This window comes from Hemitrygon akajei, chromosome 7 (assembly GCF_048418815.1).
Source record: "Hemitrygon akajei chromosome 7, sHemAka1.3, whole genome shotgun sequence".
NCBI classification, from domain to species: domain Eukaryota; kingdom Metazoa; phylum Chordata; class Chondrichthyes; order Myliobatiformes; family Dasyatidae; genus Hemitrygon; species Hemitrygon akajei.
In genome coordinates this window covers 15,809,060-15,823,370 of record NC_133130.1, presented here as the reverse complement: position 1 = coordinate 15,823,370, position 14,311 = coordinate 15,809,060, and the positions used below count along the sequence as shown (strand labels likewise).

The 14,311-nt window shown below is 43.6% G+C and overlaps 2 protein-coding genes across 4 annotated transcripts in view; one reads left to right on the top strand and one right to left on the bottom strand.

Moving 5' to 3' along the window:
- Positions 1 to 12,823, bottom strand: part of adat2 (adenosine deaminase tRNA specific 2) — a 74,017-nt gene extending 61,194 nt beyond the window's left edge. Inside the window, exon 1 of one of the 3 annotated variants that reach the window (XM_073050427.1) lies at positions 11,803 to 12,823. In XM_073050427.1, the coding sequence (XP_072906528.1) occupies positions 11,803 to 12,453 (651 nt within the window). In that variant the 5' untranslated portion in view covers positions 12,454 to 12,823. The remainder of the gene's footprint in view (positions 1 to 11,802) is intronic. The other 2 variants (XM_073050426.1, XM_073050424.1) reach the window with 2 other exon arrangements.
- Positions 12,824 to 13,017: 194 nt separating this feature from the next.
- The window catches only part of pex3 (peroxisomal biogenesis factor 3), a 54,356-nt gene continuing 53,062 nt past the window's right edge, over positions 13,018 to 14,311 (top strand). The window contains exon 1 of the mRNA XM_073050428.1: positions 13,018 to 13,186. Coding sequence (XP_072906529.1) covers positions 13,114 to 13,186 — 73 coding nt within the window. The 5' untranslated portion in view covers positions 13,018 to 13,113. The remainder of the gene's footprint in view (positions 13,187 to 14,311) is intronic.

Below are 14,311 nucleotides of genomic sequence, written 5' to 3'. Positions count from 1 at the left end.
GTTGTTCCTTCATCCTGCTCACCAAGATCTTCTCATGGCCCCTTCTAGCTCTCATTACATTCTTAAGCTCCTTCCTGGCAACCTTGTAATTTTCTAAAACTCTACAAGTACCTAGTTTCTTGAACCTTTTGTAAGCTTTTCTTTTCTTCTGAGCTGCCTTAATGACTATTGCCCAGTAGCCTCGCATCTACACTGATGAAATGCTTTGAGAGATTAGTCATGACTAGACTGAACTCCTGCCTCAGCAAGGACCTGTACCTATTGTAATCTGCCTATCGCTACAATAGGTCAATGGCAGATATAATCTTAATGGCTCTTCACTTGGCTTTAGACCATTTGGACAACACAAACAGGATGCTATTCAGTATTTAATACCAACATTCCCACAATCCTGATTGAGAAGTTGCAGAACCTGGGCCTCTGTCCCTCCCTCTGCAATTGGATCCTTGACTTCCTAACCGGAAGACCACAATCTGTGTGGATTGGTGATAACATCTCCTCCTTGCTGATGATCAACACTGACACACCTCCGGGGTGTGTGCTTAGCCCACTGCTCTACTCTCTATATACCCATGACTATGTGACTAGGCATAGGTCAAATATCATCTATAAATTTGCTGATGATACAACCATTCTTGGTAGAATCTCAGGTAGTGATGAGAAGGCGTACAGGAGCGAGATATGCCAACTAGTGGAGTGGTGCTGCAGCAACAACCCGGCACTCAACATCAGTAAGATGAAAGAGCTGATTGTGGACTTCAGGAAGGGTAAGACAAAGGAACACATACCAATTCTCAGAGGGATCAGAAGTGGAGAGAGTGAGCAGTTTCAAGTCCTGGGTGTCAAGATCTCTGAACACCTAACCTGGTCCCATCATATCAATGCAGTTATAAAGAAGGCAAGACAGCAGCTATACTTCATTAGGAGTTTGAAGAGATTTGGCATGTCAACAAATACACTCAAAAACTTCTATAGATGTACCACGGAGAGTATTCCGACAGGCTGCATCACTATCTGATATGGGGGTGGAGGGGCTACTGCACAGGACCGAAAGAAACTACAGAGGATTGTAAATTTAGTTGGGTCCATCTTGGGTACTAGCCTACAAAGTACCCAGGACATTTTCAAGGAGCAGTGTCTCAGAAAGGCAGCATCAATTACTAAGGACCTCCAGCACCCAGGGCATACCCTTTTCTCACTGCTACCATCAGGGAGGAGATATAGAAGCCTGAAGGCACACACTCAGCGATTCAGTAACAGCTTTTTCCCCTCTGCTATCCGATTCACATATGGACATTGAACCCTTGGACACTACCTCACTTTTTTAATATACAGTCGGCCCTCCTTATCCGCGAGGGATTGGTTCCCGGACCCTTCGCGGATACCAAAAAACACAGATGCTCAAGCTCCCTATTCAACCTGTCCCAATGCGGTGGACCTTAGGAACCAGCAGAACCCCAGACCTTACTTAACCTGTCTCCGTGCAGTGGACGTTAGGACCCGGTGGCGGAGCTCTGAATCCACAGTGTTTCTGTTCATGAAAATAATCATGATGACGACTGAAATAAAGTTAAAACCTTCCATTACAAAAACCCTATTATTATTGCACTGTTCTAGAATCTGCCTCCCTACCTGCTACTCAATGTCTCTGTTACTATTGGGGGGTCTATAAAAAACACCCAGTAGAGTTATTGCCCCCTTTCTGTTTTGGACTTCCATCCATGGGTTGGCAAGTTTGCAGACGACACAAAGGTTGGTGGTGTTGTAGACAGTGTAGAGGATTGTCGAAGATTGCAGAGAGACATTGACAGGATGCAGAAGTAGGCTGAGAAGTGGCAGATGGAGTTCAACCCGGAGAAGTGTGAGGTGGTACACTTTGGAAGGCCAAACTCCAAGGCAGAGTACAAAGTAAATGGCAGGATACTTGGTAGTGTGGAGGAGCAGAGGGATTTGGGGGTACATGTCCACAGATCCCTGAAAGTTGCCTCACAGGTAGATAGGGTAGTTAAGAAAGCTTATGGGGTGTTAGCTTTCATAAGTCAGGGATAGAGTTTAAAAGTTGCGAGGTAATGATGCAGCTCTATAAAACTCTGGTTAGGCCACACTTGGAGTACTGTGTCCAGTTCTGGTCGCCTCACTATAGGAAGGATGTGGAAGCATTGGAAAGGGTACAGAGGAGATTTACCAGGATGCTGCCTGGTTTAGAGAGTATGGATTATGATCAGAGATTAAGGGAGCTAGGGCTTTACTCTTTGGAGAGAAGGAGGATGAGAGGAGACATGATAGAGGTGTACAAGATATTAAGAGGAATAGACAGAGTGGACAGCCAGCACCTCTTCTCTGGGGCGCCACTGCTCAGTACAAGAGGTCATGGCTTTAAGGTAAGGGGAGGGAAGTTCAAGGGGGATATTAGAGGAAGGTTTTTTTACTCAGAGACTGGTTGGTGCATGGAATGCACTGCCTGAGTCAGTGGTGGAGGCAGATACACTAGTGAAGTTTAAGAGACTACTAGACAGGTATATGGAGGAATTTAAGGTGGGGGGGGGGGTGATATGGGAGGCAGTGTTTGAGGGTCGGCACAACATTGTGGGCCGAAGGGCCTATAATGTGCTGTACTATTCCATATATGTTCTATCAATCTACACCGACTCCATGACTTCCTCCTTTTCTGCAGCCGTGACACTATCCCTGATGAGCAATGCCAGGCCCTCCGCCTCTTTTGCCTCCCTCCCTGTCCTTTTTGAGACATCTAAAGCCTGGCACACTCAGCAGCCATTCCTGCCCAAGATATGAAAGTCTCAGCAATGGCCACAAGCTCATAGTTCCACGTAATGATCCACCTTTTTCTGATACTCCTTGCATTAAAATAGACACATCTCAAACCATCGGTCTGAGTGCTCTTTACTCTGTCACCTACTTACCCTTCCTCACAAATTCCCTACAAGCTGGCTCTACTTGTGCGCCAAGTGCCCCATCCTCTGCCTCTTCACTTCGGTTCCCATCCCCCAGCAAAGCTAGTTTAAACCCTCCCCCACAGCTTATTTAGAATAAAGAAATACGACAGAATCAATGAAAAACTACACACATACAAAGACTGACAAACAACCGATGTGAAAATAACAATAATAATAAAAATAAACAATATTGCGAACACGAGTTGTAGAGTCCCGGAAAGTGAATCCATATGTTGTGGAATTTGTACAGATTAAATCATTGAGTTGAGCTCAAGTGTGTTGAAAAAACAATAACAATGCAGATGAAAGTGTAAAAACTAATTTAGACCATCTAAGTTCGCCTGTGTTTGACCCATATCCCTCTGCCATGTACCTGTCCAAATATCATTTAAATGTCATTAATGTATCTGCCTTAACCAATGGTCAGACAGTGAAACAGCAGACACAAAATACTCTGCAGATGCTGGGGTCAAAGCAACATGTACAACATGCTGGAGGATTTACAACTCCAGCGTGTTGTAAGTCAAACAGTAGAACCACTTTGGATGGAGTTAAGATTCAAGATTGTTTAATGTCATTTCCAGTACACAAGTGTAAAGGAGAATGAAATAATTGTTTCTTCGGATCCGATACAGCACCAAAAAAAAAACACAAAAGGCAAAGAACATAATAACAACAATAAAAAACACAATAAGTATAAATACTGTGGCGAGCATTTGGTCCAAAATGACAGGAGAGGCAACTCCTTAATTCAACAACCGTTTTATTGTGATAGACACAAAACAGACCAGATGCCATAACCCGGAGAGTGAACCCCACCCATCTCACACCGACGGGGGAGGTGACCATCACACCCCGGTTACAGTCAGGGTGACCCACAAATACACAAGCAAATAACTGTATCACCCAAGCTAAAATGTAACAATAAACGAACTGGAACTTCCCACCATAATCCCACAAAAGCATTTTAACACAAGAACTGTACTGGTTAACAGTACTGGTCATTAGAAATGCAGGGGTGAGCTGTTGACCAGGCCCTCACCCAGAACGTCACAATACATAAGGTAGCTTATCTACTCAGATTGATTGTACAGTATGCCCATTAAAGAGGCGCTGGGCTGTGCACAATGTAACTGACAGGAGATAATAAAGTAGTGGTGGAGTTAGTGGGCAGAGATGTTGAGCAGTCTTGCTGCTTGGGGAAAGTAACTATTTTTGAGTCTGCTGGTCCTGGTGTGAATACTAGGTAACCTCTTCCCTGATGGGAGTGGGACAAACAGTCCATGGCAGATGGGTGGGACCCTTCATGATATTGTTGGCCCTTTTCTGGCACCTTTCTGTATATACAGATGTGTCCTTGATAGCAGGTTTAGCCTGTCTTTTGAAGGAGTGTACTGGGGTGTGGCCTCTGTCAAATGCAAACAGTAACTTGGAGCCACATCTGAGAGCTGGGTGTCTGGTGAATGAGCTGCCCCAGAATGGACACAAGCCTCTATCAAAATACCCTATACACCCCACACATCATATAAGGCAGTGATAATGAACCTGATTCCGATTCTCTTCTTTCTTCAGGGATGGAAAATATTCAACAGCGACAAGCTGCTGTGATTAAATGGAATGGCGCTAGCTGACCATAGTAGGATTGGCTGGGAGACTCCCATCTTGAAACCTGTCTGCTCTAAACTGATACACTGCTTGTTCTGAAATAGTACATCTCACCTTAACTTAGCCTTTTGAATCCCATTAATAAACATTAAGCATTTAAGGGTCTCAATGCACTATTTTAAATCACTGTCCTCCTTTGTCTATGGTTTTCAAATGATGCCTGAACCTTCACCTGCATCAAATGCTGAGGCAGTTTTCTAGGCTCTGATTCAATGTTCAAAAAGTTCAGCGTAAATTTATTATCAGAGTACCTACAGTGATGGTAGAAAGTTTGTGAACCCTGTAGAATTTTCTCTATTTCTGCATAAATATGACCTAAACTGTGATCAGATCTTCACACAAGTCTAAAACTAGATAAAGAGCATTCAATTAAATCAATAACTCAAAAACATTTAGTTATTGATAAAAATGATCCAATATTACATTTATCTGTTGTACCTTTGTATGTGGACCTTTGCTTTTGGTAACTGGTGTGACCCCCCCCCCCCCCAACCACCTCTTATACAGCAATAAATTCAACCAAAAGATTCCAGTAACCGTCGATCAGTCCTGCATATCGGCTTGGAGGTATTTTAGGCCATTACAAAACTGCTTTAACTCTGGGATGTTGGTGGGCTTCCTCCCATGAACTGCTTGCTCCATCCCTCCACAACATTTTTATAGGAATAAGGACAGACTTTGACTCGGCCATTACAAAATACAAATTTTCTTTTCTTTTGTATGAGGCATTACCCCAGAGGTTCACATACTTTTTCCATCAAATACATGTAATATTGAAGTATTTTTCTCAATAAATAAATGAACAAGTATAACGTTTTGTGTTATTTATTTAATTGGGTTGTCTTTATCTAGGACTTACACGAAGAACTGATCACATTTTAGGTCATATCTGTGCAAAGATAGAGAAAATTCTACAGGGTTCACAAACTTTCTAGTATCACTGTACGTCACCATAGGTAACACACACAATATGCTGGAGGAACTCAGCAGGTCAGGTAACATCTATGGAGACGAATAAGCAGTTGACATTGAGATCCTTCTTGGAGACTGAAGCGGAAGAGGCAAGATGCCAGAATAAGGAGAAGAAGGAGTACAAGCTAGGAGAGGTGCAAGTCTAGGTGAACACACAGTCGAAGAGTTGGAGGGCAGTAGAGATCACCAGGGGTGGGGGGGGGGAGCAGTGAGAGAGGATCCCCCCAAACTCCTGTTGAAGAGAAGATTTAAACTTCTTCAAGGTAGCCATCTCTTGAAGAAACTTTGCAGTGGAGCAGCAAGTCATAAACACAAGAGATTCAACAGATGCTGTAAGTCCAGAGAAATACACACAAAATGCTGGATAATCTCAGCAGGTCAGGCAGCACCTATGGAAATGAATAAACAGTTGACATTTCGGGCTGAGACCCTTTTGCAGGACTGGAAAGGAAGTGGGAATACGGTGGGGGTGAGATGAAGGAGCACAAGCTAGAAGATGTGATATGTCACCATATACTACATTGAGAGTCATTTTCCTGCACGCATTCACAGTAAAACAAAAAAAAACAACAGAATCAAAGACAACACAAAGTCTGACAAACAACCGATTTATAAAAGGAGACAAACTGTGTAAATATAACAATAATACTACCAACAACAATAATTTTAAAAATATATAAATAAATAATAGCAAGAACATGAGTTGTGGTTGGCAACATCTGGATAGATCATAAAACCATCTTTTTCACTTCTTTTATGTCTTATATATTTGTTTCTCGTTTTGCATTGGATTCTGGAACTGTTAGAGCCCGTGTTTTGTTGTTTGGAGATTGCTTGGGTGCTTCAGCGCTCCGCAATGTCCGAGGGGATTTCGGAAGGCAGAGGTAGCATGAGCGAACCTAGTGGCGAGAAGGCTGTAGGATGACGCACGAGCTGATGTTCAACTCCATTTCATTGATTTTAGCTTCCATTGTTCACCAATTAAAGTGACTAGGGAGGCTGAAACATCAAGGTGAGTATGGAAGTTTGGAAGTCGTTTGGGCATTCCGGCGCTCTGCAGTCTCTGAGAGGATTCTGGGAGGCAGAGACAGCATGAGGGAACATCCTAGTGAGCAGGCGGCAGGAAGGGGAGCAAGGCGATGTTTGGTTCCATTTCACCGATTAGAACTCCTCCCATTGTTCGCTGATTCATGCAACGGGGAAGAATGAAGCATCGAAGCAAATGCAGACCTGCCCGTCTATTAATCGATACCGGAGAGGGGAGAGCCTGCTGCTGCACCGGGAGAGTGTTGCCCAGGCTTTTTCTGTGTTTTAGATATAGACTTTGAACTAAAGACTTTATTTTTCAGTCTATAGTTTTTATATTCAGTGCTTTTTCGCCTATCGTCTCGTCTGTTTTTGTGTGGGGGAGGAGGATTTGGGAGTCGATGTGCCTGATTCGTTTTGTTTTTTTTTTGTGCGGGAGGAGGGATTTGCTTATTTTGCTTTTATTCTTTTTTTTTTGCTGGGAGGCGGGATGGATGTTGCTTTCTTGTGGCAGCACCTCATGTAAGTGTGCTCAATGGTATCACTGTTTCTGTCAACACCTAACTAACCTCTGGTCAGTCATACTGTGGAATGCCAGCCATATGATGAACAGAAGCAAACGGGTGTAATTTGATAGTACTTCAAGAGATAGGGTGGAGAAGGGACCAAGGTTGAAAATTAAACATTACAAGATACTCAACTTTTCGGAAGGATTGGTAAAATGGAAAGGAAGTGGAAACTAACACACACAAAACACTGGAGGAACTCAGCAGGTCAGGCAGCATGTACGCAAAGAAATAAGCATTTGATGATTTTGGCCAAAACGTTGATTGTTTCCGTAGATGTTCTTGTGTCACTCTGGATTTTCAGCATTTGCAGAATCTCTTGTATTTGAGAGAGAGGAAAGGTAATCATTAACAACTGAGACAAAGACAGTAAAGGAAAAGCATTTCCGATCAATCAGAATTATACAGTAAGGAAACAGGTCTTTTGGCCCAACCAGATGATGTCAACCAAGATGCCAATCTAAGCTAATCCTCTTTACCCGAATTGGACCCATATCCCTCTAAACTAGTCATTCTTAATTGGGGGTCTGTGGAGAGTTTCCTGGAGGTCCATGAACTTCGATGGGAAAAAGTTTATACCTTTATTTTTACAAATCTCTACTGAAATTTAGAATTTCCTTTAATTATGAATGTAGGCAACAAAGCACAGTAGTATTAGCAGTACCTGTGACTTTGTTATCAATAGAAATCACAGATATTTTCATAACACATTACAGTGGTTACAAATATCTCAACCCTATCATTTACAGCAAAATATTGTTTCTGTTCTTTTTCAGGCTAAGCACCAATATCCTTTAAAATTTTAACTTGGCTACTTTTAAATGCACAGTCTTATTATTTAATGTATTAATAAAGAAGCACATATATTACTAATCACAAATTAGTTTTAATATGTTTTGTTAACTGAATTTTAATCTAATATGCCCATCGCCTATCTTTGGTACTTATCCCCTTTTTCTTTCTTCCATAGCCTTCTGTCCTCTCCTATGGATCCCTGCCCCCACCCCTTCTTCAGCCCTGTATCTCTTTCATCAACCACCTTCCCAGCTCTTAATTTCACCTCCCTCCTCCCAGTTTCACCCACCACCTGGTGTTTCTTCCTCCCCTCCCCCCAACTTCTAACTCTGACTCTTCATCTTTTTTCCTCCAGTCCTGCTAAAGGGTCTCGGCCTGAAACGTCAATTGTACTTTTATCCATAGATGCTGCCTGGCCAGCATTTTGTGTGTGCTGCTTCGATTTCCATCAGCTGCAGATCTTCTCTTGTTTTCAATTTAATCAGTTGATTTTATAATCCTATGCACTTTATTTTATATATTTAAATACATTATTCTGAGAAGGGGTCCATAGGCTTCACCGGACTGACAAATAGGTCCATGGCATAAAAAAGGTTCAGGACCCCTGGTCTAAACCTTTCCTATCTATGTATCTGTCAAGATTCAAAACTGCTTAATGTCATTTCCAACATACAGGTGCAAAGGGGAACAAAGTAATTGTTAATCTGGATCTTATGCAGCACAAAAATGAACACAATAATAATAATAATATTAAAAACACAATAAATACATCAGGTAGCTTATATCAATAGATTGCTGTATGCCCATCATGTGACACTAGGTACAGGAGTTTCTGTATTGATAGAAAATGATAAAGTAGTGGTAGGTTGAGGGTGTGAGGGGTGGGTTAATTGGGTTAATGGTCAAGTTGTTGATCAGCCGTACTGCCTAGGGAAAGTAACTGTTTTTAGGTCTGGTGGTTCTGGCGTGGATGCTACGTAGCCTCTTCCTTGATGTGAGTGGGACAAACAGTCCATGAGCAGGTTGGGTAGGATTCTTCATGTTACTGACCCTGTTCAGGCTCATTTCTGTATATACGTACTTGATTATGGGTAGGCTGGTGCCGATGATGAATTTCACATGTTAATATACCTGCTTCAACCATGGGTCAGACTATAAAGAAGCAGAAACATTTTAGAGAGAGTTAAGAAACGGCAGCAGTTAGAAAATACTTCAGACAGATTAGGAGAATGGGCAAAGAAGTGGCAGATGGAATACAATGTCAGGAAGTGCATAGTAGTGCACTTTAGAAGGAGGGAAAAAATGCATACACTATTTTCAAGACAGAGAGAAAATTTGAAAATCCGAGGTGCAAAGCGCCTTGTGAGTCCTTTTGCAGGATTCTCTAAAAGTTAACTTGCAGGTTGAGTTGGTGGTGAGGAATGGAAATGCTATGTTAGCATTTATTTTGAAAGGATATAATATTAAAATAAGGATGTAATGCTGAGGCTTTATAAGGTTCTGGTGAGGCCTCACTTGGAGTATTGTGAGCAGATTTGGGCCCCTTATCCTAGAAAGGATGTACTGACATCGGAGAAGATTCAAAGGAGGCTCACGAAAATGATTCTGGGAATGAAAGGCTCATCATGTGAGGAGTGTTTGATTGTTTTGGGCCTGTACTCACTGGAATTCAGAAGAATGAGGGGAAATCTCATTGTAACGTATCAAATGTTGAAGGGGATAGATAAGAGTGGCTGTAGAAAGGATGTTTCCTATAATGGGAAAGTCTTGGACTAGAGGGACATCCTTTCAGAATGGAGACGAGGAGGAATTCCTTTAGCCAGAGAGTGGCGAATCTGTGGAATTCTTTGCACAGGCAACTGTGGAGGCTGGGAGATTGGGTGTATTTAAGGCAGTGGTTGACAGGTACTTGATTAGTCAAGGTGTGAAAGGTTATGGGGATAAATCAGGAGAATGGGTTTGAGAGAGAAATGGATTAGAAGTGATGAAATGGCAGAACAGACAATGCGTTGAACGGCCTAATTCTGCTCCTATGTCTGATGATCGCATAGGAGTGTCTTTCACCAAGCTGTTGGTTATATGCTAAAACTGATCTAGGTCAGAGTTTGTTGCGGAAAGTACCTCAGAAATAATTTAGGTCTAGTTTGACACCCTGAGCCAATAGGCTGGTCCTGGACTTATTTCCACTTGGCATAATTTACCTATTACTATTTATGGTTTTATATTGCTATATTTCTACACTATTCTTGGTTGGTGCGACTGTAATGAAACCCAATTTTCCTTGGGATCAATAAAGTATGTCTGTTTACTTAAACTGACTACAGTACTGAGCAAACGTCTCAGGCTCTATATAATGTGCCTAAGACTTTTGCACAGTGCTGTATGTGCTGCCACAAAATAACACAGTTCACAACATATGCCAGTGGTATTGAACCTAATTCTGAACACAGCTGCAGGTGCGCTGGGGGCAGTCCGCAAGAGTCGTAACACAGTCAGTTGCCAACAAGTCTGCCCACAATTTTCAGCAGTAACACAGAGCACAACAAAACAGAGCCTACCAGGCGATAAAGCAGTGACAGCAAAACAAGCCACGTTCCTCCCTTCCACCCACGCACAGTCCTCTAACGTCAGGACAGGCCACCTTTGGCCTCCAGCCTCCAGCAGGCTTGTGAATTCGCAGACAAAATATGTAAGCAATGAATGAGACTATTAGCTGATAATCAATTTCAGTGATGGCGATTGAGAGATGACTCATGACTGGGAGAAATTCCTGATCATATTTAATAAAGGCTGTGATCGAGGAGTTATTTTCTCTCGGGTGGTGGTGTTTTGTCTCCAACTGAAAGAGAGGAAAGGTAGAAAGAAGACACCTTTGATGAGAGGTTGGATAAACTAGGGTTGTTTTCTCTGGAACGGAGGAGGCTGAGAGGAGATCTGATAGAGGTTTATAAGATTATGTAAGGCATAGAGTACACAACGTTGAATTGTCTACTACCAGAGGACATGCATCACCACCAAGATGCCACATCATCTCCGAAGCTTCTTTTCCTGTAGCTATCCAACTTCTCAACAAAACTCACACAGGTGTAATACCCTAACTGTCCCTGCACAACATCTGTAAGATGGTCTTTCCTGCTCTCCTTGTTCTGTTGGTAATTATTGAGTCTGTTCATATCTTCACATTTATTTAAGTTTGATTATTGATGTTTGCACATGTGACCATTCTGCTAAGTGTTGATTGTTCATGGCTGTTTGCACTATTGTCTTGTAAATTGTTGGCTGCTATTGTATCGTCTGCTATATTGTCCTGTGTTCTGTGCTTAGCACCATGCCAGTCATTTCTGGTCTGTTTCACACACTGGTAGTAAGGTGATTCTGATTTAAGAGAGGGGATAATTTTAAAGGTGATGTTAGAGGCAAGGTTTATTTTACAGAGAGAGTTGGGTACCTGGAATACACTGCCTGTGGTGGTGGTAGAGACAGATACTGCACATTAGGTACTTTTAAGATGAGCTCAGACAGGCACATGAATGTGAGAAAAATGGAGAGGTATGGACATTATATAGGCATGAGTTTAGTTGGCCTTTTGATTACTAATTTGTTTGGCTCAGCTAAACATCGTAGGCCAAATTGTGTATTGTGTGGCATGCACACAATAGCACACAAATTGTGGCATTGTGGCAATAGCACACAAATAGCTATATTGTGTGGCATGCTCTCAATACGGAATTGGAGTGTTACACTAAATTTCATACTCAGGATTTCAATTCACTATCTTTGGTTTAGAAGAATGCCTGTAAATACTTAGAAAAACACTTTCTCACCGTACTCAATGCCTGCTCCATCCAGCTCTGCTGTTCTTCTTGACTGGGCAGGCAAAACTCTTTCTTATTGACATCCTCTCTGTTGTCGTGAATCCCTCGGGCCTCCGCACTGAGCTCCACATTTCCAACCCCTTTCTCACCGGTACCTCCTGTTGCTTGAATCCCAACCTCACCTTTATTAGGGGTCCTGATCCTGACCTCACGGGTATGTCCTTCCCCTCCTTCTGCCCTTCCCTTACAGGGACCTCCTTTCACCCCAGCTTCACTGGGACCACTGCTGCCACCTCTTCCTCCTCGTCTTCTTCTTCCAACCTCACAAGAACCTTCACAACCTCCTCCGACCTCACAGAGTCCTCGTTCTCCTTCTCCTCTTCCTCCTCCGATCTTACAGGGACATTCTCCTCCTCGTTCAAACTTACAGGGATGCTTTCCCCCTCCTCCTACAACTTCAGAGGGCTCCTCTCCTCCTCGTTGTTCAACCTCATGGAGACATCTTCCTCCATCTCCTCTTTCTCCCCCAAATTGATAGGGCCCTTTTCTTCTTTCTCCTTCTCCTCCTATCCCACAGGAACCGTCTCCTCCTCGTTCTCCCCCAAACTCACAGTAAACTTTTCCCGCTCCCCTCTCTCCTTCACCACCCAGAACTTCCATGCGATAAGCACCAGAAAACGGAAATCATTGGCTTCGGCCGGACAGATACGAACGGACTTTCCTGTAGAGGAATATCACCCCTCGTGGAATGATTACAGGGTCCTGAGCCGTAAATTTCAAAGAAATATGAATCAACAGTCTTCACTCTGTGGTGAAAACTCAATGCGTTAGTTATTTCCCTGCTGTTAAATGGGGTGACTTGGATGTGGAACAATTGTCAGAGAATGCAGTTGTGGGGGCCGATATTTTAGTGGGACGCAGGAAAACAAGGAGCCGGATCCCCTCTCAAATTGGAGATTAATCCGAATTAAAGGAATAAATCCGGTGGAAGTGATCTGAAGCCAACGCTTTGATGTGTCAGATAGAAAGCCGTGACAATAGAAGCTGAGATTAATTAGCGCTGCCTGAGTTAGACCCGGATCCGGATCTTCGATCTGCTGCGAAACCCGGAGCGCGGGCGCCAGATCGGGATCTGGAGCGCGGGGGGCACGCGGATCAGGATCGGGAACGCGCGGCGCCGGCGGGCGGGCGCCAGTGTCACTACACCCCGTTCCCTCATCTACCCCTCCCGGAGCCAGGACTGAACCCCCCCCCCTCCAACTACCACCACCCCTAGGGACCGGGCCGGCCTCGGACCTCTGCGCTGCTCCCGGCTGCAGTATGCTGCACTCGGCCTGGGCCTTCGTCAAGCGGCACCGCAGGAAATTCCTGTTCACTGGAGCCCTGATCGGAGGTAAAAATCAGGGAATACAGATTGTGTGTGTGGTGGGGGAAGGGGAGTGGTGAAAAAGTATGGAGTTGAGACATGGGGGTGAAGTGAAAATAGATTGGGGAGAGAAAGGTGGGTGTTGGGGGAGAGTATGGTGGGGGGAAGGGTGGGTGTGGGGGAGAGAGTATGGTAGGGGAGAAGGGTGGATGTGGGGGAGTGTAAGGGGACAGAGGCGAACGTAGGGGAGGGAGTGGGGGAAGAAGGGAGGGGGACAGTGGGGGTGAGGGGGATCGGGAAGAAGTGAGTGCCTGGAAGGGAAGGTAAGAGGAGAGTGAGGGGGGAGGGTGGGTGAGAGTAAGGGGAGATGGGTGGGTGGGGAGAGAGAATGGGGAAAAGTGTAGGTGAGAAGAGAGAATGGGGAAAAGTGTAGGTGAGAAGAGGCAGTGAGGAAGAGATAATGGGTGGGAGGGTAGAAACTGGGGAGAGAGGGTACAGGGAGCAAAGGTACTCAACATTATTGTTTTTATTTAGTGTGATTTAATACAGACAAGTGTTAGAGAAGTCCTCCCCTCGCTTTGGGAGGACAAACCAGGGTAGGAGCACTGAAGAATGTATTCGAACAAGGGAATCTGGCAATACTGATTCATAGTTCCTTGAATGTGGTCTCACAGGTAGATAATTATGATAATAAGTACTTTATTGATTCCGAGTGGGAAATTCTTTTGGTACAGCAGCAACATTTAAAAACATACATAGCAGTCTGCAGACTTAACAAATAATAAAGTACATAGAGGGTCATAAAGAGAGCTTTTGGCACATATACCTGCATAAACCAGCGTATTGAGTCCAGGAGTTGGGATATAATGTTAAAGTTTTATAAGACATTGGTGAGGCCAAATCTGTAGTATTGTGTGTCATTCTGGTCACCTACTTACGGGGAAAAGTATCAATAAAATTGAAAGTGTACAAAGAAAATTTACAAAGATATTGTCAGGACTTGAGGACCTGAGTTTGGGAAAGGTTGAATAGGTTCGGATTTTATTCATACAGCACAGGAGAATGAGGAGAGATTTGTAAGAGGTTTACAAAATTATGAGGAGTATAGATAGGGTAAATGCAAGGCGGCTTTTTCCACTGAGCTCGGGTGAG